The 27,890-nt window shown below is 36.5% G+C and overlaps 1 protein-coding gene across 1 annotated transcript; it reads right to left on the bottom strand.

The window, feature by feature from the left end:
- Positions 1-432: 432 nt before the first annotated feature.
- On the bottom strand, positions 433-27,890 carry AHCY (adenosylhomocysteinase). The gene is made up of 10 exons (XM_015817006.1): positions 27,830-27,890; positions 23,686-23,876; positions 22,440-22,515; positions 21,043-21,195; positions 14,791-14,903; positions 13,501-13,708; positions 10,831-10,918; positions 10,090-10,207; positions 4,254-4,448; positions 433-1,613 (listed from the first exon to the last, which is right to left on the bottom strand). Exons 1-10 carry the CDS (start codon positions 27,855-27,857, stop codon positions 1,482-1,484), a joined length of 1,302 nt encoding a protein of 433 aa, XP_015672492.1. The 5' UTR covers positions 27,858-27,890; the 3' UTR covers positions 433-1,481.

Below are 27,890 nucleotides of genomic sequence, written 5' to 3'. Positions count from 1 at the left end.
AAAGGAATTGCATTAGATATTCTCATGGTCTAATAGAGCAAATTTGGGAATTGTCTATTGTATTAACATCTGCATCACTCTGCATATTTCAACCAACTGTAGCTCTTGGTAAATTCAGTTACCTTTACATTATATCACCCTTTTATGAACACTGGAGAGTTAAGAAAAATTTGTTTTTAAGGTCATTTTATATACCTGTTTATGATCAAATATGAGAACTCTGATATAGGGTATTGCCTATGTAAATGGACTCTATATGCCAGCACTAATGCATATTAACTTAACTTAATTAAGTTAAAGGGATCTAATGATTATATATAAATTTTATCCAGATTAGAATTCTTACATGTTTCTTCCAAGCAAGAAATGAATATATTTAATCCCAACTAGATTAATTTCTTAATCTGTATTAGATTATCAATTTCAGTACTTTATTTTATTCCACTTTTTGAACAATGTGTGAATTCAATGGATATTATTCTTTCAATTAAAGTATACATTAAGCTCTGCATTTCAAAAAAATCAAAAGAACTGTGTCTTAACAGAATCTATCCACATTTTTAACTGCCAATAATCAGATGGAGAGATAATAGGCCTTTGGTGCTTCCTCTAAATCACTGCCAAAATATATTTAGATTTCCATTCAATATATAATTTTTGGAACTCATTGCCACAGGATGAGGACCTACAACTCTCTGCCACTGGACAGTAAGTAGTAACTATTTTGAGAAATAAACTGTTATATTCATAAATGACTCATAATGTGCCAGAATCATATTTTCAAAATGTGCCTTTAAATTGCTACACAATCTAGGTATTACTAGATAAAATAACAGCAACTGTCTTCCTAACCCACATAATTAAAGTGAAAGCAAGACCACTTTCCAGATGTTTAATAAAATTGTTTTAGACACAAGAACAGAACAGACTTGAGCAGATAATTCCTGATGGCCTCTTTGGAGAACTGAATGCTCCCCTTCCCCATAGTCAGGTTTTCAGAATCAGTTTTACTACATAGTAAATAAATTGCTTTCAGACATTTCCTTCTGAAGTATTTTCCCGGCTTGCATGTATGCACGTTACCTCTTCAGCCAGATCAAACCGGCATCTGAGGCTGGATGCAAAAATTAAATTAAAGTGTATCATTTCATATCCCAAGCCTGAAGCCTTAATGTGAAGCCTCCTCCCTGCCCCCCTCCAGTTTATTTTTAATCAGTATATTCAAAAATTCAAAAGGGCCAGGCCATGAAGAAAAGAGAATTTGCAAAGCACATTTTGATTCTCCAGCATCATCACTCCTTGGCTGAAGCATCAGACACCTGCTTGAAAGACTCTTGGAAGTTTCTTTGGAAGAGCAGATGTGCTGGAGGTGGAGAAGACAAGAGGCAGATGTAGGAAAGTATAGATGACAGGTGATGTGGCTGTTGATCAAATCGCAGTACAGGACTTGCATTTTGAGCCTGTTGGGCTTTGCCAGCTGCTCAGTATCTGTAATGATCTTGTTTGAAGGGGCCATCTTTGGATAGTCCTAGGTACTTGGCCTGCTTATCATTCAGCTTGGTTAACTTCACACCGAGTTTATCCAGATGAGCAGCAGCTACTGCTTCATCCAGCTGAAAGAAAAATGTGGAAAGTTACAAATATAGGAAGGTGCATCTTGATATGGGCTGAAAACATGTAGCCGTCTGTATGCTAATGAATAGCTCCAGATGTCCAACTGTAAAAGATATTAGGGAGCTGAAGCTGGGCAATATGTGAATGCTAGAAATATGTGCAAATCATTTCATCAAGCAATGTTTCCACACAGATGGACAGCAAACATGCTGGAGCTGAGTTTCTCAACCTCAGCAGCTTTACAATGGGTGGACTTCAACTCCCAGAATTCCCCAGCCAGCCTTGGAGTCCACACATCTTAAAGCTGTCAAGGCACTAAAGACTCAGGCTGGGTTCTTTTTCCAGCCCTAACTGGAATATACCCAATCAGCAAGTTAATGATCGTAATGATTTGGAACTCACTGCAGATAAGCTCTACAGCAGTGGTTCTCAACCTGTGGGTCGGGACCCCTTTGGGGTCGAACAACCCTTTCACAGGGGTCGCCTAAGACCATCGGAAAACACATATTTCCGATGGTCTTAGGAACCGAGACATCGCTCTTCTATCTTCTTGCCCTCCTCTTGGCTCTCTTTCTCTCTCTCTCTCTCTCTCTCTCTCTCCCCCTCCCTCTCCCCACCTGGGCGCTTCTCCAACCAGGCTGGGCGGAGCCAGCGGAACGGCCTTCCCCCCCCTCCCTGGCCAGCTGGATGGGGGGTTGGGGGTCACCACAACATGAGGAACTGTATTAAAGGGTCGCGGCATTAGGAAGGTTGAGAACCACTGCTCTACAGAGATTGGAGCATGCGTTTGCACACCCATTCTGTCTGCTGCTTGAATTTGCTAAATCCTAAGTAAAACTTCTTGCAAACCACCCCTGGGTGGATATGCGTATCTGCTGGGTGTATATACTGGGAGAGAACAGTTCATTACTTAGAAAATCTGCTGATGCCAATATATTGCTTTGATGATTTTACCACATTCTCTCAATCTATCTCTGTGTTCCATGTCTGGGCATCCTTTTTAAAATGTCATCCTCTGAACACTGCAGGCCAATAATTAAATATTGTTGCTGCAGTGAACAGGAGAATTTCCCCCCCCCTCTATTTTTTTTTTTTTTGCTCTTTTTTTAAGGAAACCTGGAGTGCTTTTAAGGACGGAGAGCACAATATCAATGTGCTCTGGGGCTACCAAAATTAGGCTGAAGAATTGAATATGCCTCTTAAGTTATCCAGCCTAATATATCATCATAGCTCCTTTCCTGAAAATTATATAAAAACTGATATAGGCCAATGGAAAATGAGCATGAATTAACCCAACTTTGTTGTGTTCACTTAAAACATTTAGGTCTTAATGGAAGAGTCTCTGATTTACTGTACGTTCCATAGTTTGATTGTCTACCAGTAGTCCATTATCACAGCCTTGTTCAGGAAAGTGTTAGATTTACAGTGTTTCTCAACCTTGACAATTTTAAGGCATGTGGACTTCAACTCCCAGAATTCCACAGCCAGCAATGCTGGCTGTGGAATTCTGGGAGTTGAAGTCCACATGCCTTAAAATTGTCAAGGTTGAGAAAAACTGTGTTAGAATCTCATAGGTACAATCTTTTTGAATTTATAACTCTTTGTTTTGGTGTTGGGGAGAAATTGAATCCATTTGATTTTTTTTTAAAAAAAGTTTAAATGGCATCTCACTCTAGAAAAAAGAATTCATCCATAATTTTCATAATTAAGGAGAAACCTAATCGAATTAAAAATGGCACAACACAGTTCAAGTTAAAGACCCTGAAGAACTATTCTAAGCACTTGCCAGAAACATGTTGCAAATGACTTTGCTCAGAAGCTCAAGGAAAGATATAAGCCATCTTTCCATTATGATTTACAAGGGAACACTTAGATACCTGGAATATCCTCAAAAGAAACCTTGAGCAATGTCATTCATATGTGAAATATGCTTCAGTGCATGAAATTTCAGAATAGCTATAAAAATGTATATACAGTGTTTTATGTTCCAGAGAGGCATATATCAAGTGCACAAATTAAATATATAACCAGATTGAACATCCAGCCTTTTAATTTTCCTGTGTGAGCCAGATGTTGAGAAGCTTGTACAGAACAATTTCTACAATACTACAAATCTATAAATCATAATTTATGCTGCATTCTCATAACATGGTAAATCAAAATAAGCAGCCATAAAATAATGGCTTAACATCGTATTTATCTGATTCAAACAATATGCTAAAACAACATTTGGTTTAGCTTAGCTATTATAGTTTATGTATTATAGCTTATGGGTTAGCAACTTATGCTAACATTGCCACAGATATTTAAAATATAAATAAAATACAGTATTTTGATGATTTTCTGAAGAAGTCTATAATGTTGGATAAGATGGTATGCAAGAGAACAACTATCAGCAAGATGGATGGACTCAATTATAATGGTGTCCAGTACTAATGGAAGCTCTGAAGCACCAGACTAGGGACAGATTATCCTACATATCCTATATATTGACCAGCAATAATTGACAGTAGCTTTACGGAATATAATAAGTTCTGGAAATAAGGTTGGCTTATCTTCCCCACATTTATTTTGGATACCAAAAATTATATATTTCAATTAAAACATATTATTCCTTTTTTTAAAATGAACACACTTACCTTCTTTGGCAGAAAATGGACTCCTACAGTATATTTACCAGGATTTGTCCAAAGCTCTATTTGTGCCAACACCTGATTGGTAAAAGAATTGCTCATAACAAAACTGGGATGTCCCATGGCACATCCCAAATTCACCAGCCTGCCCTCTGCCAGAAGTATAATATGACGTTCATTTTTCAGTGTGTAACGGTCCACCTGAATGAAAATAGGAAAGGAGAAAGGCATTACTAGACTTCCAAATGATGCAACATCACAACAAATTTTTTGTGGCCAATTGAAGTAATTAATATACTGAATCTTTATAAGGAATTTTGCAAAACAAGGAAAAGGCAATTATCATTTAGTCTCCTGATAATCTTTTTCACTGCATTTCCTGTAAAAAATAATATGTTAAAAACAGTGAGATAAAAAATACATCTCTTAAGCATATCAAGGCAGCTAAGTTCTTGGACAACTTCTCAGTTCTTGTAAAGAAAAGCAGGCAGAGCTGTGGGGCGGAGTTAAGCATGTCATCATCTTAGAATCTTTACACTGCCACAAATGGTCCAAATACAACCCCTCCTGAATTCCATTGACCCTTACCTGGCAGCAATTTAGTACTGAACTTTAGTTGACTAAATTCTTGTGCATAGGCTTCATCAATAAATTCTTGAATTGCAACTTAACAAATAGTCCTGATGCTGCCTGATAGTTCTACTCATAGATATCACCAATTTATGTGTTTTTATTGCTGAATACAGTGTCTGAGTAAAAGAAGCTAAAGCTTTTTCTATGTACATACATCCTACACTGGAGATTTTTCCTCAAAGTCCATTTTTCACAAAATTATTTTAAAGCTATCAGCTTTCCAGAAAATTCTGAATCAGAAAATGTTCCTATGCAAAAATTTTCCTATGAGATGAACAGGATTTGATGTGTAGAAAAAAATCTAGTCTATAAATTTGAATATTCAAGGATCTAAAATCTCTGACATGAGTAAAAATATTCTTAGTGAAATATTGGAAACAATGATGGGCAAGAAGCAATAAAATAATATGCAATTACAATATATTTTTAAGTTTCTCTCTTTCTTTAGATCAATATATGAAAAATAAATATCACATAACCTTGAAATTGGTAAATTTGCTGAAATAGAAAATGTTGACCTTGCCAAATTTTACCCTTTTGACTTTCCTTACCCATATCTCTTGAGTTACAGCGAATTATAAAGCCAAAAGAAGCCTATTCGCAGTAATGAAATACACCACAACATCCAATCATTTCTAGAGACACTCAGATAGCAAGGAAAGTCTTAGACTGGTCTACCAAGGAATTCTATTTATGCCTAATTAAATGTAGACGTTAAAACACAAGATCTTGATTGGAACCTGTAAAGCTCTTCCTGGCATGGGGCCAGATTATTTGAGAGATCGCTTCTCTCTGATTATGTCTACCCATCTCATTAGATTTGACAGAAGAGGCACGCTCCAAGGAATGGTACCTAACCTAGTGGGGTCCTGGAAGAGAGGCTTTTCTGTTGTGATGCTGGGACCTGAGTGAACAGAAGAAAAAAATTGGCCCTCTGGGAGATCTGATTGTCCTTGACTTTATTGGCCTTTCAGACTTGGGTCTTTCACTGGTGGGGAGGGAAGGGTGCATCCATACAATGGTTATATGTTAACGTCTGACTGATAAGTCTGTTTTTACTCCAACTGCTCTTTAAGTTTTTCTGTTTTTTTCAATCTTTTTATTTTTAACAGTTACCCACCCAGAATGAATTTGAGATGAAAAAAATAAAATAAATAAAATAAAAAGTATTTTTGGAAGACATTCTGCTATATCAAAACTGTATCAATGGGAAGCCCGCAGTAACATCCCCACATATGTAATTTTATTTAAATACTTGAGTTTTTCCATATGGCAGTTTGGGAGAAAGCCAACAATAAAAAAATAAAATTTCTGCAGAAAATAAATTAGCAAATTCTGGTGGAAAAAGAGAGCTCTTAAAGGTGGGGGAGCCAGAACTCAGCAGAGATGGTTACATAACAAAACCATTTTTTTGTTAGGAAGCATTACTTCCAAACCCACACATATTTACATATTAGCTTATATCCACTAACAGAACTCGGGGCAATACTATGTTTAGTATAAAGGGATGAAACCTTTGGCTATACATTTCATCAGATCACAGTTTTTAGTTTATTCCTCTACAGGAACTTCTATTTCTTGGCATAACCCAATAATGTGTTATAGGCAAGTTTAACTCTGTAATAGAATTTGATTACTATCATTTCATCTGACCAATTTAAGATATTCCTTGAAATTCTATTCATTTCTAAGCAATGAGCCAACAGGCCAATATGAAAATAATGGGGGTTTAACATAAAACATAATGTGCATTTTGCAGTTGTGTGTTTGCTAAAAGATGAAATGCAGAAATGTGAATTTGGGGAAAGGAACAGATGAAGGAAATAGTATAGAACAAATGATCTATTCTGAAAAGCAATGCTTATATTTAAATAGATATTTTAAGAAAAAAATGCAAAATTATAAACAGATGGCATGGCAGACTGAAATGAATTAAAATTTCCAAAAATGAATGCTGAATGAGTTGTGAAGAACAGGGAAATTATTTTCTCATGATGCGGCACTGTAACTATATACTGTATGAGTATTCTGTGGGAAAGTATTTAATCAAATTGAACAGAAGACAAAATATATTGCTCATTTCTGAGTTATAATTTATCCTATTGGAAACAGATGGTAGCTAAATAAAAATATGCAATTGTTTTAAAGTAGCTAAAATATGCATTGTTTAGAATTAGTTGAAGTAACAAATGTTCTTGCTAAGTGGGCTTAAAGCATGTTAAACTTTCACATTAAAAATATGAAATCAGATTTTCATAGCCAAAAGCTGGGGGGAAAAACCACATAAACCAACTGTTTATTCAGGTGAAGATGCAACAGCTCTCCACAGGTTTTATATAAGATAAGATAAGATAAGATAAGCTTTATTGTCATATTTTTTTTACTGTGGGCACAACGGCACACATCAAAAATGAAATTTAGTTGCCCGCTCTCAAAGTGAAACACATACATGACATACATCTAAACATACTATGTACAACGTATGTATAGACCAGGGGTAGGCAACCTTGGCTCTTTTATGACTCGTGGACTTCAACTCCCAGAATGCCTGAGCCAGGAGTTGAAGTCCACGAGTCATAAAAGAGCCAAGGTTGCCTACCCCTGGTATAGACCCACACCCCTACATATACATAACAAATAAATATTAAATACTGTCCATCTTGAATATATAACGGGAGGAGGAAGCTTGAGAGTTCGCAAGGTTAATGCTGTATGGAATGAAACTATGGCTGAATCTCGATGTTCTGCTACGGATACCACGAAGCCTCCTCCCAGAAGGTAACAAGGAAAACAGGTAGTGAAGAGGATGTATAGTGTCCCAGATAATCTTACGGACCCTGCTCAAGCAACGCTTCTATGCTATGTCCTGGATGGAAGAGAGGGAACTGCCAATGATCTTTTTGGCCATCCTCACCACTCTCTGCACTGCCTTCCTGTCTGAAGCAGTGATTCTTCCAAACCAGACTGTGATGCTGTGTGACAGGATGCTCTCGATTGTCCCCCTGTAGAAAGTGGTCAGGACAGAGGAAGGACAATGTGCTTTTCTCATGCGATGCAGAAAATGCAGGCGCTGCTGAGCCCACTTTTATAACTTCAATGAGATAAACCTGCAGTTATGTGTCTCTGAAATCTTAGTCTAATGTTGTAGATGACACTTAATCTAATGTAGTAAATTCTACAGTAAGGGAGAATTTATTGAGGTCTAGGAATGTTATTACCAGTAACCTAAAAAACACTTTTAAAAATGCATCTGTTTAAATTCTTTGTCCAGATCTGTACTATTTTAATATACTAGGGATCTCATAATAAAAAGTTTGACGATTTCTATAACAAGAGACCTGCAGAGATAGGTCTTGTCAAGAATGCACAGTAAAGACTATCACTTTGCATAATAATGTTTATGTTTAATACTACCCTATTCTGTGTAAGCAACTAACCAACAACTTCCACAATGCATTGCCTAACCTACAATTCCCAACCTATAGGATAGAAACTTGGAATTATCCCATCCATCTAGAAAGCACTACATTGGGAAGGTTGGGATATAGCATCATGAATTTCAGAAATGAATGCTGCTATTTCATCAGGACATGATAAAGTTATAGCAAAGTTCCTCTTACAGGACCAGTTTTCAAAGCAATTAATATTCACGTAATCACGTAAAAACAGAGCTTTTAGAATTAAGGTTTTTAATATTGTTTAGAAATTTATTGTATTGACGTTTTAAAGTTCTTCTCAAATTTTCATCAGATTGTATCTCACTTTAGGATATTTATGAAAGATGCAAAGAAATTATATAACTAAATACTATCAAATTAATATGTTCATTATAAAATTACTGTCTGTGGCCTTATAATGAAACACACTATGGTTAAGAACTGGCCAAATCACTCATAACTGCTGAGATACAGGACAGAATTATCAGACTTTATCTTGGATATCTGCTTAATATCAAATAGCAGGGGAGATGTACTTGATTCCAAGTAAAAAGACAACTATAAATGTATTTGCTTCAAAACACCAAAGTGGAAAAAAAACTTGTAAAAGGTTATTTCTGATGAGAAAGCACCTTGAAATAAAGCTCAAAGAACAAATCTTAACAGAATAACATTTTCCTTAGGAAAGCCATGGTGCTGGTTCTTATCAAAATCATACTTTCCTTTAATCGCAGGATTTTTTATGGGACATCTTCCTTGCATAAGATGTTCAGGAATTTTAGGGAAAATGGAGAGAGCTTTAAAACTAGACCACATGAAGGGATAAGAAATGTTTTTGATGTGCTCCTATTGAATTCATTATCTTAACACCTGAAATGTTTCAAAACTGCTCTGGAAAATGTTTTCATTCAAAAAAAAAAAAGTAATATTAAAGCACGTGTTTCTGAAAGACACCAGGTTTCCAATTACCAATGAATAAATGAAAAACAGTAATTCAATATAATTCAGAAGGACAAGGTGGAAATGTAGATTTGTCATATGATACATAGAAGTGTTCACCACAGCAGGAGATGGCAACCCTGGCTAGGAGATTTCACTAGAAGAACACAAAACAACACCAAGCAGTGACAGCAACAAAATGAACTTGTGCCAAATGGGTTTTAGACAGATCAAACTAGCAAAAGATGTATCCTCAACTGGCTGTGATGCAACTAAGTTAGATTTTTATAAGGTTAGATCACTTTGCCCAAAAAAATTGAATTGATTTGATGTTTTGTGATGCCTGGGAACCAGAATTTTCAATCACAGCACAGTAACCCATTAGTGTCAAACCCCACATAGCTGGGCCAAGCTCGGGGAAGCAAGAATAAGCCAGATTTCAGTACAATAATTTTCATGCTAGCCTTGGCTAAATATAGAATCTTAGAAGCTGCAACAGGATCCAATAGAAGAGAATCTGTTTAGCTCAGGGTTAAACTGTGGAGCTCACTGAGCTTGGTTGTTTGCTTGCAGAGATTTCATTACCTGACTAGGTAGCAACATCACTGCAAAAAGAGTTTCCTAGGTTTATTTACAATGTGTTCATTAAGATGGAGTCTCTTTGAATGCTTTAAAATTACTCTTTCCACCAGGATTAAGTCACCATTTATGATGTAAGCTGTTCTATGTTCTCATTCATTCTTTTCTCAACCTCTCTACACTCTGTCATGGCTATTAACACATATACCTTTCTGGGTAGCTTAAAAATAGGAAGTAGAATTAGATGTACTAACCTGGGGTTTGATATTTACAATCTTCATAGCATTTTGATTCAGCCATTTCACGTCAATTTCCACATCAAAGTGCCCAATATTGCACACAATGGAATCATCTTTCATTTGTTCAAAATGCCTGAAATAAAACAGAGAAATATTTTTCATGGACACTAACTAGGCAGACACCCAAGAAACTGGACTTTGAAGGTTGCCAGATGTGTGGCAATAAGATACTCTACCAAAGTTAGCATGATGGATGTCTCTACCATTAGTTAATTGTTGCAAACATCTGTGTGAGTGTCTCAACTCTAAGCTATGACAGAGGAAACAAAGTTTATAAACAAATCCATATTTAAATACACAGGTAGTCCTTGTTTAAGAACCACAGTTAGGTACTGGCAACTTGGTTTTAAGCAAAGCAATCACTAAGTAAAACTGCAAATGTGCTTATGATCTTACTTCAGCATTACTTTACACACCTGCAAAGGCTGTAATGCAAGGATTTTTAATCACTGTCATAACTGCAAATGGTCACTAAACAAAGACTACCTTTGTGCAGAATGATAGAAATCGGTTTCAGAAGTTTGACTCTCAAAATTCATCAACTAACATCTAAAGATTTGTATTGGGAGTAAATAGCACTGAGAATAAGATTAAACCATCAAAGAAAGTATGTCAGTAATTCAATTTCCACAATTTTCTGCATTTCTGTTTAATACTACATGGAGCCACACCAGGCATAACTAAAGCGATAAATACCTCCCCTGTACAATATCTGAACATCCAGTTGTAGTAACAAAGATGTTGCCTTCTTTGCAGGCTTCTTCCATTGTTGTAACTTCATAACCTGAAAATATATAAAAAGAAAAATGTTTCTTGTGTTATAGCCAAAAGCATGCATTTAAAAAGTTTAGCCATACCTCTAAAAATATAAAGCATCATAAAGCTAATAAAGATTCAATCTTCCTTATGTAATGTGTGAAATTATAATTTTAAAATATATTTGTTATGCATCATTAGTGGATTTTGATGGACCATCACCAAACAAGCAAAGCTTGTGAATACAGCATTAAAAACTCTTATTAATTCATATGGTTCTTTCTATTCCTACAAGAAGCTTAAGCAGGAATATATACAGGTATATTGCTTTATCTATTTTCAGCCACAATAAAGATAGTCCTCATTTAGCAACCACTAAGTAACTGACTGAAGCAGTCACTAAGTGGGAAATCACTGCAATTTTGCTTTCTGGCTCAAAACAGGCAAAAATAATCAGTTTCACACCTTTAGTTTTTGTTTACCTCCTAACCACCATAGCCTTTGGAATGCTCACTCCAATGCTGGAAAGGCAATTAATGTTTGCATTCATTTTGGAGAGAGGGATTAAAAGACAGTAATCATATTGAAAGCAATGTGCCAGTGTCAACAGTCACGTGTCTGCTTAGTGTACTCTCTTCTAATACCTTCATCTCCAATTTCTCTACTCTGTTAGGGGAGGAGACTGCCTACAAAAAAAATCACTTGGCAGGACCCTTCCTTTCTGGAGTGGGCATGAGGGAAGAAAGGTTGCAGTTGGCATAAGGGTGGAGGAAGACAGGGAAGCACAGGAATCACTTGGACATCAATAGGGGCATCTATACAGGCAGGAGAGAGAGGCACGATAGTGTTTCCTCTCTCTTGTTTTACAGAGTTGGGCAGAGGTCAAAGGTTATTTGGATGGTAAGGAGGAAAGGGCAGGCATCCATTTTGCCTTGGAAAGGTGCCTATCAGTTCTGGCCTGCAAAGAGACCCATCTTCCCATCATGTCCTTCATTCCCAGTTGCACATGTCTGGAGACTCCACCCCAGTGCATCTGAAAAGGGAAGGCTGGCTTAGGTAGTGCAGGGTGGAAACTGCAGGGGAAAGTTAATTAGCCTTGGCAAAAATATGGAGCCCTCATAGTGGTTGCTGCTGTCATGGTTCCGACAGATGAAACTCTTCAAAAGAACTTCGAGGCATTGTTTACTTTAAAGAATCTTTTATTCGAGAAGCATAATATCGGCACTACATAATTGAAGCCAAAAACTGAATTCCCCTCCCCTTGGCACACAGTAGAAAAGCACAATTCGCTCCTCCAACTAACAGTCATAAATCACATTCCCCAATTAGCTTGAAACGCGGGCTCTCTCCACAACTCTCCAGCCCCCAAATCGTTATCAGCTCTGGGCTCAGTAACCTTGAATTCCCACACTTGAAATTGTTGTTATGACTAACTAGACTCTCATCCACATCCCCCCTCCCAGCATCAATCAGCCCTAAAAGCGAAAGAGAAAAATGAATGCATTTCCATCTGTTGTCAAAGCAATAACATCCGATGTTAGCAGCATTGACAGCTGCTTTGATGTGAAGAAAAGTTTGACTAAAAGGAGGAGAGTATGATGGGGCCAGGACTTGGCAAGTGGCTTCAGAGCTATCTCTCACTCTGCCCAGTATCACCCAGCTTTGGCAGATGGCTACCAATCATTTCTCTAATAGGATGCTGTGCTACAGAAAAGCCAGGGATTAGAAGAGAATAAGCAGCCACAATAACAGAAAGAAGTAGAGAAAAATATTTAGTGCAAAGACCTGTAAATAGAAGTAGCAAAAGAAAGCAAGGACAGTACCAATGCTATGACAAATTTTTTATTATTATAGTTGATTGTACTGTCAGCTGGTTGTTTACACTGAATTTGGCATTTTTATGTACCTATCGAGTCCTTTCCAAAGACCTGGGATAGGCAGATGTTGTTTGATGGTGTTAAACATATTGTTGCAAGATATAAGCTACTCTGAGTAAAGCTGCATTTTGCAATTGACTGACGGTGATTTTGTCAATGCTAATGGTTTTTAACTAGGGCTTCAGATGTTTTGGAATTGCACCCAAGATACCTAGTACTATTGGTACTATCTTTGCTTTCTTTTGCTACAGTTATTCCACTTCTATTTGCAGATCTTTGCACTAAATAATTTTCCCTACTTCTTTCTGTTATTGTGATATCTCCAGGTACCACAGTGTCCAATATTCATATGTTTTTTTCTTTCTTATCAGCAATTGTTAAATCTGGGGAATACGCCTGCTTACTGAGTTTGGTGGCAGCTGCTGGCACCAGCAAATTGCATGCCTGCTTATTCTCTTCTAATTTCTTCTCCAATTGCTCCATCATACAAGGAGAGAGAGAGAGAAAAAAAGAACAAGTCAGCTCCAGGGCATTGCATACTGAATATAATGGCAATCATGTGGCTAAAGGGAGGTTTTTCTGACAGTATAATAGTGGCTTGGATCAGTTTTTCTAGCCAAATACAGGATGCCAGAAAAGGAATGCAGTATCAGATTACAGTCAATGTACAGCTACCAAATTATTACATAACCAAGGTAATACCACCTTCTAACATAACCAAGTTGCTTCTCACCTTCCATAGCAGCTTGCAGTGCATTGATGGGGTCAATTTCTGTGATGATGACTCTAGCACCAAAATTTCTCAAGGCTTGAGCACAGCCTTTGCCAACATCACCATAGCCTGCTACAACAGCCACTTTCCCTGCAATCATGACATCAGTGGCACGCTTTATTCCATCAATGAGGGATTCTCGGCAGCCATAGAGGTTGTCAAATTTACTCTAGGAAAGAAAACAGCATTGAAGAGAACTGAACATTCTTTAGAATTGCATGTAAGAGCAAATTAAAAAACAGCTGTTATTTATTATTGTATGAAACTAAATTCTACTGGAAAGAAAACAGAGATTATTAAACATCTCCTGGGCGGCTCTTGTTGCTCATGGACACTCTATTCCAATGTGGTTAACAAAACAAGCCTATAACTATGGGAATTGTGGGCTAGGTTCTGGGGTCAATGGTCATTCTCTTCCTCCCACAAGCAATTATCTACATAATTGCACTACATGTAGTTGCCCTTTATCTCATTCAGCAGTGAAGTATAGTTTTCACATTCCAAAATGTAAACTATCTTCATTGGGGAGACTGATATACTGCTGGTGAAGGGTGTTGCTCCATTTTCTGCTATATGGCTCATGCTGGCTTCTCCACTGTACACTTATCTTTCAGTCTTGATGAGAGAGACCATCCCAAGTGGCTGCACTGGATGCTGTTGCTGCTTGCAGTTTATTTGTTGCAACTGGAGTAAGCTGCAGACAATGTGCAAGCAGCACTAGTATCCAGTGGTGCAATGGAGAGATCATTGCGAGCAATTTGCATCTACTGCTCATGGCAATTTCTCAATTATTTTGCAGGGTACTTATACTACCCACAGATCACTTGCAGGAGAAGCAGCAGCTGCAAGCATTTAGCACAGATGATGCAATCCTTAAGTACCTTTTACAAGTCCATCTGCCATTTTGCACATGGATAATGTAATAAAAATATTAATAATAACAATATTATTAGAATCCAATAAAAATATAAAATATAAAAGAAAAGACCATTCTACATGGGCAATTTATTGACAAAAGGATGGCAGAGAACATTTTGTAGTTTTTAAGCATTTCCAAATGCAAGAAAGGCCCATAACATTTTAATTTTGATGCCAAGTAGACATCATTCCCTGTTTAGATGCTTCAGCAGGAAGTAGTCATACACACATAAAGGGGGATAAGGAAACAAGATCTTCATGTAAAATATGAAGAAACAGTAAATTGCCAGCTAAGAAAGGAAAAAGGCAGAACACAAGAATACTGGTTGTTACCTTAGTGACAGAGTCATTAACATTAATAGCTGGCAACTTCAGGGTTCCATTGGCATGCATTTTGTAAAGAGTATGGACGCCAGTGGTCGTCTCCTCAGATATTCCTTTGATTCCTGCAAGGAAAAATCCAACATAATTTACTGCACTACTTCTTACGGTAGGAAATCTTAGATAGTAATTGACAGACATAACCATCTTTTGCACATAAAAAGGAATATAACTTACTTTTTGACCATCTATTTATTTCCTTTCAGTGTAAACTTTTTAAACAGTGAAGACTTCAGAATTAATGTCCAGTGCATGGGCAGAAGAAAACAATATGTATGGTCAAGAAGGGCTTCAAGGTTAACCCAGGAAGAAGGATCTTCTCTCAGTGACAAACAACAATATAACATTCTCAGAAATCGTGAAGCTGTTAGGAACATCACCTGAATATCAAATAGCTGATATAAAATAATCTTATGTTTACTTCAAACTGTTAATGTTGGAACTCAGTTCTGTTTTATGGAGGGATTCAATCATGATTCATGGATGCACTGCTGAAGCAGCATCCCTTTGCACGCTAAGACTACATTTAGAAGTCCACATTGTGGCCAAAATCATCTGAAAGTTGCATAACTGACCAGAGGTAGTCCTCGACTTATGACAAACATTTTATCACCTTTTATGCCACAGTTGTTAAGTAAATCATGGCAGTTGTTAAATTAGTAACACAGTTGTTAAGTGAATCTGGCTTACCCATTGACTTTGCTTGTCAGAAGATTGCAAAAGGTAATCACATGATCGCAGATCACTGCAATTTTCATAAATACGAGTTAGTTGCCAGGTGTCTGAATTTTGATCGTGGCAATGACCATGGTGATGTCACAACAGTCATAAATGTGAAAAACAGTCATCAGTCACCTTTTTTAGTGCTGTTGTAACTTCAAGCGGTCACTGAATGAACTATTGTATGTTGAGGATTACCTGTATTGCAAGGCTTGCATCCTCACAGAAATACATACATTTATCAAATTTAATATGGGGTACAAGAGTTACATGGACAGATGTTGATGTAACATCTGACAATTGCATGGTTACGGGTGGGGAAGAGTGGGAAAGAAAGTGTATAAGTCCCATTTAACAAGAAAGCTTCCCACCAGTAATGGAGGGAACTGCTTTGCAAACAGTGATTAGGCAAGCAATAAATATGTCTTTCAGCGAGGTATGGTTTCCATTTTCCTTTGGTTTTAGAAATATAGATATGTCCCACCACTGTAGCTATTACATATTTTATTGTAACTTCATCTGCAGTGGATATGTTATAATAACAAGAATTGAGAACAGTATTTGGCCTAACTGAAGGTGACATAACATTTATTGTTTTACTTTATTTTTTTTCTTTATATATTTTATTCAAGACAAAGTCAAAATACAAAACTCCAAACAAAAAATCCCAAAGAATACAAAAAAGAAAACACAAGACAAAAAACACAAAACAATCAAAACATCAAAAAAGTACATCAAAAAGAAAGAACATTACTTCTGGATGTACAATAGACAATTCTGCCCTCTATCTCTCCTGAAATATAACTGATGAGTAAATAGTCTTTGCAACATATTGTTTGTTAATATTAAGAATGAATGAGTAGGACAATAGCTTGATAGAGTAGAAAGTGCATGGCCTCCCTCTAGTGGGCATTTTACAAAATCTTGTTTGCATAACTTTATATCTCAATTACTAATTATCCTTTTAGTGTGTAGTTTTAATAGACCACTGTTGCATTTGCAATTTTATGTATTAAAATTTATAACCTACCATTACAGCTAAAGAAATCCTTACAGAACCTATCTACTAGTAATTCTACCTTCTCCTTTGTCCACGAAAGCTTCTGTACTTCTACAATTTTGGTTTCTACATAACAATATATATCTATATCTATAGATAGATAGATAGATAGATAGATAGATAGATAGATAGATAGATAGATAGATAGATAGATAGATAGATATAGTTATAGCATATAACTATATATAGCATACATAAGTGACCATATTAATTGCACTTTGTTGATTTATGTTTAATTAACTGTCATTTAAATTACAGTTAGTCTTGAACCTGCCTATTTTATGTAACCCCTTCCATATTACCAAAATGTCAAGGGCAGCACTGACTGAAAATTGCTCTCATTTTTGCTTAAATGATTACGAGCCTAGAAACTAATTATATAATGTAGCATGATGGAATAATGCCTGGGTAATATTGATGGACCTGTTAAACCAGCAGGATTTTTGCACTATAAGAACCAATGTTCGAAGGTCTTAGTTTGCTTCCTTATCATTGTCTGCTGTTAAAAATAATGAACAGGATATTGGAGGCTTAACCTGCATTGCAGGTTAACTGTATCACTACTGCACTAGAAAACAGCCTTCTTCAAGTTTGTAAATTAATTCTTGTTTTTCCAATATTTATGGTATCTATTTACCATCCTTACTAACTGCAATATATTTATATATGCAGTTTGCTAATTAGGTGGATTGCCACTTGAAACAGTGTAGATTTGTATTATGCTGGAACTACTACTGACTTTTGACCAGTTGCTTAATGATCACTCAAAATTACAATAGACACTCTCAAAAGCTACTTGTAACCTGATTTTGAAATAATAATAATAATAATAATGATGATGATGATGATGATGATGATGTTGGAAGGGACCTTGGAGGTCTTCTAGTCCAACCCCTGCTCAGGCAGGAAACCCTACACCATTTCAGACAAATGGCTGTCCAATCTGTTCTTAAAACTTCCAGAGTTGGGAGTTAATCTGGGTGAGATTAACGTGATCTTGATTCTATCCCTCCGTTAATGCAGCCTAGCACTGTGTTGGCTTTTTTGGCAGCTGCAGCACACTGCTGGCTCATATTTAAGTGATTGTCCATTAGGATTCCAAGATCCCTCTCACATTTGCTACTATTGAGCAAGGTATCCCTTATACTATACCTGTGCATTTGGTTTTTCTTGCCTAAATGTACAACCTTACTTTTTTCACCATTGAATTTCATTTTGTTAGATAGCGCCCAATGTCAAAGTCTGTCAAAATCCTTCTGTATCTTAAGCCTGTCTTCTGGAGTGTTGGCTATTCCTGTCAGCTTGGTGTTAGTTATGATGGCCCTACCCTCCTCTGGTCACATGATCTCATTTTGGGTATTTAGCAACCAGCTCATTTATATGGTTATTTGCAATGTCCCATGGTTATATGATCATGAACCATTTGGCCTGTTCCCGATGTTTACTTCCAGTTTCTTGCAAAAATAGCCCACTACATAAAATAGGTTTGTTTAACAATTGTGGTGTTTGCTTAACAACCAGTTCAAAAAGGGTCATAAAACCAAGCATAGTCATATGGTAACCTGCTTAATGATCACAATTTACAACAATAATTCTGAGCTCAATTTTAGTATAAATCAAAGACTATTTGTAGATGTTGATGATAAAGCCTTGAGTTCTGATCCTGAAAGACAATCCTGTTCTTGACAGGCATAGTTTCAAAGCTATAAGTGAATACCTATTTGTTGAGGGGATAAAGGCATTATAGTACTAAGCTGTTTTTACATGTCTTCAAAGTTCAATTAAGAGAAATTGATACTGCCTATATGGCTGATTCTGCCATGCAAACAGATACCATTCTTGAAATTAAACCTACCATCACATCTAGGAATGCTAAGAAGATGAGCTCTCATCCAAGTCATTTTTCTTCACAAAAAAACCCCAAAGCAATCTGCCCCTAATAACTGATTTGAATTATCTGAATTTGGGAGTGTTATATATTTTACATTCTGTGAAACAGGTTGGTAAATTATGTAAAAACCAAAAGCACTGATTATTTTATCTTTCTCACTGGAAGGTGACATTATTTTTATTTAGGTTGGTTTTGATGTGTAAGCAAGCTTTAGCTGCTTAGCTAAAGAAGATAGATCTGGGCACTTTCTCATCCATTGTACAAGATTTTCATTTGTGGGATTAATTACTTTACTATTTTATATTATCTTGAATGCCATTTGTTTATTGGAAAAACAGAATGCAAAGCTAAACAAAAATGAATAGGGAAGATGTGAACAGGAAGCCAGAAACACTGCATTAACTATTAAGTGAATGTGCCTTTCAAGCAACAAAACATAACGAGGCAGAACCACACTGTGCTATCACAGAAGTGCACGTTCTTCTGAACAATTTGTTTTAAAAAAACAACATTATTTTGGCAGCCATGTTCAAAATGCTCCTCCTCAAGTTCCAGGGTTTTATTGACGTTTTATATATTCTATTCAAATTCCTAATCTAGTACATAGAGTCCAAGAAAATATCAGCAGAGCAGCCACCGAAACATTTTCTGTCTTTTCTTAAATTTTCCACTTTATCATGTAATTCATAACAACAGAACCTGGGATATTCCTGAACAATTTAAGATTTAGAGGATTAAAAAACAGGGAAAAACTTTCAAGGGGATCTTTGAAATTAAAAGGATAGTGTTGGTTTTTTGGTTTGACTATGTTCCAAAAAGTTTGTTGTGTATTTGTTGCAACTGTGGAACATATTCAGTCTATAAACAATAAATATATGACATTTCTTCTTACTACTGTAGATTAATCTGGCAATACACTAATTAATACAAAAAAGTTCTATATACTACAAAAATTGTCATTATCAGGATTTTTAACTAGGTGAAATGCTGTATCACAGGACAACAATGTTTGTGCCTCAAATGGATAGCTTACAGAATTTGTACAAAAACCAGGAACCGTAACTCCCAAAGGAATGAAATTTGAGAAAGTTGTGGCTGCTTCAGTGCGATCACATGATCTTCATTTTCACCATGACAGAATGTCTATGGAGATTCTCAATTATCCAGATCATGTTGATCCCAAAGGTGCTTTTTCTAAAAGACAACTGGATTTTGTTTTTTTTTCTTCCCCTTTGAAAATGTTTCACTTCTCTTCTAAGAGAAGCTTCTTCAGTTCTCATGGGGTTTCAACATGAGTTTCCCAGCCAGTCTCAGCCACTTACCTGCCTGCTGGGCTGGGCAGATTTCTGATGCTCCCTGCCAGCTTTCCATAAGGAAACTCAATGAGGAAGCTGGCAGGAAATAGGAAATTACTCCCACTCACGCTGCTTTTTTGCCCACTCAGAAATCATGACCCAACAGGGTTATCTAATACAGAGTTCCCCAAAATTTTTAGCTTTCCGGACCAGGGGGGGGAGGGGATGGTTCTGCGCAAGCAGCCGGCGTGTGCGCGCAGCTCCATTTGTATGAGCAGTGGGCATACAAGCCTGCCACTTGTGCAAATGGAGCATATGTGCACGCTTGCCCACTGCTCATGCAAATGGGGATGCACGCATGCTCACCTGCCACTTCTGCGGCCTGGTTTCAAATAGCCCAGCAGCCTGGGGACGACTGGTCTAAATATATTCTAAAGTTGAAGCCACATTGTTACTGCAGCTGCAAAAAAATCTGAGCATAGCACTGTAAATACTAAGAAAATTACACAGAGAAAGGAACAGAAAATGACTCCTATTTATAAAATCAATTTCATTTAAAACTTATGGAATTTCATATTCATGCTAACCATGCTACCATATAGGTCAGGTTTTTTTAAAAAAATGGAACAATCGTAACAACTTTAAAAGGCCTCAAAATTAAAATGTACATCTCATTTATAGAGTATGAATACTTAAGTAGGTTTATCCAGCTTCTTGGGAAAATTTAGATATTTACCAAAGGAGGGATTTTTATTTCATTTTTTAAATAATTTTTTGTTAATATAAAGTAAAAATACAGGGACATGTTACACAAAAGCATATATCCATAATACCCCAAACTGATCAATGTTTCCCTCATATGAAGGGTAATCAAGGCTGGGTAACCTGATGCCTTCCATTTAGTTTGTGCACTAAATGAGAATAAGGGGGCAACTTGGGAAAAGAGTCCAAATCAATCTTCACATCTAAGGTGGTCATTCTGCCTTACTGAAGGTTGCAGAGCATTACTGGGGGGAAAAGTTTAATGCAAATAAATCCTCCTTTACTAAATGCTAAAGTCAATTGGGGCTTACAACATACTTGCCATACAAGTACAGTAAAATGCACTGTTTTGGGTGACCATGAGTTTTGCCTATCCTGCCATCCCTTTAAAAATGAAACTATTACTTCTTTCCCAGTGACTTTGAATATACAATATATTAGAGAATTATCAGTGTTTTGGAAGACTACACAATTACCTGTCAGGAGCTGAGGATATTTAGTGTGAACCAAGCTGGTGAGGTCTCCACCATCATCAAGAATCATGTTCAGAGGTTGTCCATCCTTGAAGTAGAGGGTCTGTTCAATACACCATATATATTCTTCATCTGTTTCTCCTTTCCAGGCATACACTAGACCCAAATCAAACATAAATCATAGGGCTTATAATTTCTCCAGCAGCGCTATTATAACCAATTGAGTTAAGTTTCAGAGCTTAAAGACAGGAAATGCTATCCTAATATAAACATTTTCCTTGGGTCAATAAAACATATTCTGTGTAGAAAACTAATTATCCCCCTATAAAGATTGGGATCAGAGTTCATCTGTTTCTCATATAATCTAAGACACTGACCTATAAGCCTCTCAGAGAAAGGCAAAAAAAAAATGCAGTGTAAATGTAAATATTACAAAGGCATCAGTGAAAAGGCAAGAACACTTTTGTAGAGTAACTTAGCTTTATTAACTCAAAGTAAAGATTAATGGCTAGATCAGCCTTCTTCAAACTGGTTACTCTTCAAATGTTGAAATTCCCAGAATTGTCAGCAAGGTCCTGCTGGCTGGGGAATATCAACAGATGATAGGAAAAGTGCATTTGTGAGCAAATGTGAAGAGAGAGAGAGAGAGAAGCAGATTACTCACATTTCCTTGCTCTCAAGCCAATATATATTTAATAGGGTTTTTTTTAATAAAAGCTATCAAAATCCCACAATTTTCAATTTCCTTCCTCCAATCAAATTGCTAATCAATGTATATGTCAGTGTATCCCCCAGAGGAATTAGCTACATAATAAGCATAGTTGCCTCCTAAGTGTTTTAAGGAAAAATGTGGCTCCATGGTTTTGTAAAAAAAAAGATTTAAATATATAAACATTTTATAAATGAAATATGAAGAAAGTCCAAGATATTCTTAAATATTGTGAAATAATTTAAGATTCATTAGTCTATAACAAGCAAACCAACAATATAAGGTGAGCTGTAGGCATTCTTCTGCATTGAGTTCACTTAGAAGTGAGAAGACTCATTATACTGGATCCAATATTTTGAAAAAGGAAATGTAACCTTTTTTCAAAATACTGAATCCAGTATGATACAAATAGTACAGAATCATCAAGATCACATATCTGCCTATTTCAAGATCAAAAGCTTTCTGATTAAAGTCTTCCACAGTACCAGATTTTTATTTTCATTTAGTTTTTTATTAATGATAAAGCAACATTCTAGTCTTTTATTCACTAGGAAAAAGGTTACCCTGATAGCACAGAATAACTTTCTTCCTAGGAATCCCCAATATTTTTGTCCTGTTCTCCCCTATTTTATTTTACACTCACAAGACTAAAAAAGGTCAGAGCATAACTGTTAACAATGCAAAGCATTACCAGGAATTCCAGTTTTGGCAATAGCTGCAGCAGCATGATCTTGTGTGGAAAAAATATTGCAACTGGACCACTGGACCTGAAAAATAATTCAAAATGCCATCAGCACTATATTTAATAACTACGGTATATAGAATGAAGAAATCTCCAAAGCTTACTACTTTCACAGAATTTAATGGGACGAGGAATGCTTTAAAAGCAAATAGTTTGAAAAATCGGGAGATGAATTATTTCCCAATGAAAGCTGAGTCAGAATTCAAAACTTTGTACCAGGTTAAACTAAAAGCTTTCCAAAATTCAGTAACTGAAAGTCAGAATGTTAATGGATCTTGAAGTGACTGCTTACTTAAGTTTCTTTTTCTAGCTTCAATCAAAATTTGTGATAGCTCTTTTTTCATAACAATTTAATCATTACATTGTAATGAAACGTTATAGATGGCTAGTTTGCAGCTAGGTCAGATACTGTTTTAAAGAATGCCATTGTTTCTTTGGTTCTGCTGCAAGCTCATTTCAGCTTTATAGTTTGGCACAAAAAAACAACCCATTGTACTTATTCAACAAACTACAGTTTTGCAAAACTCAGCAGTATCAATCCGGGATTAAGGAAGTTGCTGTTCAAACTAATTTGCATGCAGGGGATCAGTATTCCAACTATATTTTCAGATGAGCAAATAATAGTCTGGGTCCATGCACAATGTTAAGTCATAACTGTTGGGTTTACAGATGCAAACAAATCCCAGTATACCATGTGGATATAAAAGGATATAATCCTTTTCATTAGTGCCAGAATACAAATAGGATGCAGAGTCATCTACAGCCATCAGTACATCATGCCTAACCAGCTATAATTATTATGAAGCACTAAGCCATAATTTTATCAACCATGTTTTATAGATTAAAACTTAATTGAGTTTGCACAACATGATATGCCAAATTATTTACAAGCCACAATGAATAGGTTCATGTAAACACACTGTAACTGTAGCATCTTTACAAGATTAGAATGGAAAGACTAGTATAAACTATAACTATCATGTAGTGAAATGTTCAGTATGGCCTGGAGAAATACTGTAGTCCCCAAAGTTTTGAGATAAATATAAGTAAACAATTAAACGTTCCCAATACTGTGTTGCTTTTAACTACTTCTATCAACTGACAGTGTTAAATAGCCATACATAGCCCATCTGGTGTCATCCTAATATATCACAACCATTCAGGTGAGTGCAGCTTAACTCAAATGCAGCTTTACCTCTGCCCCCAGAGCTATCAGCGTCTCAATAAGAACTGCAGTCTGCACAGTCATGTGTAAGCAACCAGCAATTCGAGCTCCTTTCAGTGGTTTTGTGGGACTGTACATCTCACGCATCTTCATCAACCCCGGCATCTCATTTTCAGCAATGTCCAGAGCCTTGCGTCCCCATTCAGCAAGGCTGATGTCAGCTGCCGGTTAAGGAAATAATAGAAATTTAAATACAGCATTCATAAAACTATGGTCCAGTCTTTTCCAAACTTCCAGAATAAAATGTTAAGAAAGGAAACAGGAGTCTCATGTGCTAAAGTAAAAGCATTTGCTAGTTTAACATTTAAACAAATACTATTGACAAGAGCACTAATTTGACGTAGTAGGCATCAAGTTAGAAACTAGGAGATTGTGAGCTGTAGTTTTGTGTTAGCTACAAAATAAGCTGAATGACCTAGGGCCAGTCAATCCCTCTCAGCCCTAGGAAGGAGGCAATAGCAAAACACTTCGGAAAAACCTTGCCAAGAAAACTGGAGAACGTCTTGTCCAGGCAGTATCAGAGAATTGGACACAACTGAATGGAAAAAAAATTGACAAGAAGGAATTATAATCTTCAAGAATTTAAAGTCTTTGAATTTAAGTGTTCTTAGAATAACTGTCAATGTGCAAGTATTTTATGGAGTGGCTGAATTAAAAAAAATACTAAGGTCATTCATCAGCCTTTCAAGAACTAGAGGGGAATTCCCCACCACCAGAATTATCATACAAACTCTATATAACTGTCATTTATCAAGCACTTGGGTCTATATTACATCAACCATTTTTTTAAAAAATATAGGAAACTTCTTTCTAGAGCAATAACTCCATCTTCAAAAGATAAAACAGTGTTCAGAAAGCAGTTATTTGCTTACAAACATCTGCCTCTCTATTATAAAAAAAAAACAATATTGGCCTTGATAAATCTTTATCCAGACTCAGAAAAACAATTAAGATATGCTTCTCAGTGTATTTTTTCCCTAAAGTACCATGGCTCAAATTGATTTCATCAATTCATAAACTTCTAATATTTAAACAGACAAATTATAACAAAAGCAATGGAAATTGCAAAGATTTCTTTTCTGCCATCTTGCTTCAGGATTTCTAGATTAGTTGGATTATGAAAGCAGCAAATCACTTTTATACCCTAATGAAAAGAACATTCATGAGGAGCCATCAGTTTACTTAGATTTAGCAAAAATAAAATCATAAAGATGATTCTCAAAGTTTTGTATACTACATCAGTACTTAAGAAACTAGGAGACAATGAAATCTAATCACACCTTAGGCATGAAAAACTGACTGGTAACTTTGGGCCAATCACTCTCAGCACAAATCATCACAACATTGGGAAAAATTGAAAGAATATTTTTTTTTTTTTATTAATTGCATTTATATCCCGCCCTTCTCCTTACGGACTCAGGGCGGCTGACAATTGAATAAAATACTAACATATATACATATTATACCTAATTAAAATTTAATTAAAACGAAATATTTAAATATGTCCAATTAAAAGTAATTAAAACCCCTTTAAAATCCCTCAGGCCAGTCCCGCTAGCTGGAACAACCACGTCNCGGAAGGAAGGGAGATCAGGGATCACCCTGATCTCTGGGGGCAGTTCGTTCCAGAGGGTGGGGGCTCCCACAGAGAAGGCCCTCCCCCTTGGGGTCGCCAGCCGGCACTGTCTGGCTGACGGCACCCTGAGGAGACCCACTCTGTGAGAGCGTACAGGTCGGTGGGGGGTAGTCTGTGGCAGGAGGCGGTCTCGAAGATGTTTGCTGCCTTGAATTATCTGAAAATGGTGAATAAAAATCTAAACAAGAAGCAACAACAATAGTCCAATACCAAGAAAATACAGTGTTGGTTGGGGAATTCTGGTAGTTGAAGTCCATGTCTTAAAGTTGCATAGTTGAGAAACACTGTACAAGTCTTGGAAACAAGAAGAGCAAGAACAGCTAATATACATTTAATACCACTTGCAATTTTCTTTTTTTAAAAAAAAACACCTTATAACAGCAGTTGGTAATGTTAAAATCTTTTGTGATCCTCTTGCAAGCTTCACTAATATCCATTAATCTAAATAATGTTGGTATGTCTAATCTAGAGAAAAGGACTAGGGGGTGACATGATAATAGTGTTTCAATATTTGAGGGGCTGCCACAAAGGAGTCAACTTATTTTCCAAAACACCAGAATGGCAAGACAAGAAGCAATGGATGCAAACTGAACAAAGAGAAAAGCAACCTAGAACTAACGAAAAATTTGACAGTGAGAACCATAAACCAGTGGAATGGCTTGCCTTCAGATCTTGTGGGTATTCCATCACTGGAGACTTTTAAATGATATAGGGTCTCCTGCTTGAGCAGAGGATTGGACTAGAAGACCTCCAAGGTCCCTTCCAACTCTGTTATTCTGTTCTGTTATTCTGCATTTGCTGTACTTTACTGTTAGGGGACTTCTAATAGTGGCCATTTGGGGGATTCAAACACAAAAGAGAACACAAATATCCTAAGACTGGAGACCTATTCAGTTAAATAATAGATGTTTAACTGGAAATAAACACAAGAGAGGGAACAGATATTGCTCCAGGCAAAGCATATAAAAATGTTGAAATGATAGAGAAGCAAAAAAAAAAAATGCTGATGCAAAGCATGTAATAAATAATTGACTTTAGTCAACTTTACCCTAGAACAAAACTTAAGTGATTGCGTGTACATACACGTCTGACTTCAGAGAAGTTATGTGTTGAAAGGACAAAAGGAGAGAAAGAAGAGTTTTACCCAACGAACAGTCGAGTCCTTTGTTAAGATATCTAAATTGCCTTAGGAAATATCAGGATCTTCTGATACAAAATAACCTTTTGGAATTGACAACACTGATTTGTATGCTCTCAGACACAGAAGTTCAGATTAGCTTTATCAAACATGGCATTCTGTGGATGTTCACAGGTTGTAAATGACCAAAGGCTATGACCTATGGAATGACCTATGGAAGCTACAGTTCAATACACTGGTGGAGCTGGCCTAAAGATTTCCCCACGTTGTCCAGTATATATACATAATTGCACTTTCTAATTCTGATCTCTTAAAAGGAATGGCAAATCTCCAATTACTTCATTAAGGTATTCTTACATTGTCTATGGAATGCTTAAGGTCCTCAGAAGAGGGTCCAAATTCAGCAAAATAATATTGCAATAGTGAAAAAAGCTCGGATTCTAAACCTTAGGGACAACAGCCATAACTGAAAATCTCCATAGACAGTCTACCTTATGCTTGCCCACAAATGCTTCCATTATAATCACAATTCTTTTAGAATGTGAAAAGTTAGTAAGTCTTGATTCTGTATAACATTTAATTTTATGCAGCTGGAGAAACAACGTGTCTTTTAAAAAAGATATTTCTTATTCCGGATTGAATTTCAAATAACAGCCCTTTCTTTTGTAGAAATAATTACTATACATCGTGAATGGATTTAGGAGCCAGAAGGCAGCGGTTCCTTGACAGCATGGTCATCAGAAGCATGACGGGAAATGTAGTAATTTCAATTACAAGACTCCAATATCGTCCTGCTGGCGAGCAGTAAGAAGAACTACATTTCCCAAAGCCCCTTTTTCCCTCCGGAGCCACATGGCGTTTGCTCAGATATTGCATAAAAACGATCTAGCAGTCAATCCGAAATCCATTTTGACTGCAGAAAAAAAAACCCATAAGCCTTCCAACATTATACAGGCAGCACTAGCGAGGCTCTCTCCTTTAATTTTCAGATCAATTTTCAGTTAAGGACAATCGGTTGCATTTAAATCCTCCTCCGGAAGAAAGCATGATGTATCATCCTTTCAAGATCCTTTTAAGGTGTATAAAATAGCTCCTCTTTCAGTTTCAAAAAGAGCCTAAGGCACAGAAGAAAAAAAAGGAGGCATCGCGTGTTCCTTTGCTAAATGTTTCCGAGAAAAATCCGAGTCCTTAGCCATTGCTTGTTCTTTTTTTTGTTGTTGTTTTTGTTGCAATAAACCTCTATACTGTGTTCAGAAAGGAAACAGAACTGCCTCTATCAGGCCTCCTCCGGGGGCCGCTTGTGGCACGAAAAAGAAAGAATAGGAGAATTAACTACTTACCAACTTTGTACGGCAGCTTGTCGGACATTCTGGTGCTTTTACAGTGCAAAAGAGAAGGGAG

This window comes from Protobothrops mucrosquamatus, unplaced genomic scaffold (assembly GCF_001527695.2).
Source record: "Protobothrops mucrosquamatus isolate PMUCROS unplaced genomic scaffold, P.Mucros_1.0 scaffold547, whole genome shotgun sequence".
Classification (NCBI taxonomy): domain Eukaryota; kingdom Metazoa; phylum Chordata; class Lepidosauria; order Squamata; family Viperidae; genus Protobothrops; species Protobothrops mucrosquamatus.
This window is presented reverse-complemented; position numbering and strand designations above follow the sequence as displayed.

Bases quoted from the DNA above. Each gene is read 5' to 3' on its own strand.
- AHCY (XM_015817006.1), bottom strand. From the start codon at position 27,857: ATGTCCGACAAGCTGCCGTACAAAGTTG. The intron at 13,709-14,790 runs GTAACAACCAGT...TTTCTTTCCTAG, and splicing joins TTAATGACTCTGTCACTAAG to AGTAAATTTGACAACCTCTA. The intron at 10,919-13,500 runs GTGAGAAGCAAC...ATATATTTTCAG, and splicing joins ACTGCAAGCTGCTATGGAAG to GTTATGAAGTTACAACAATG.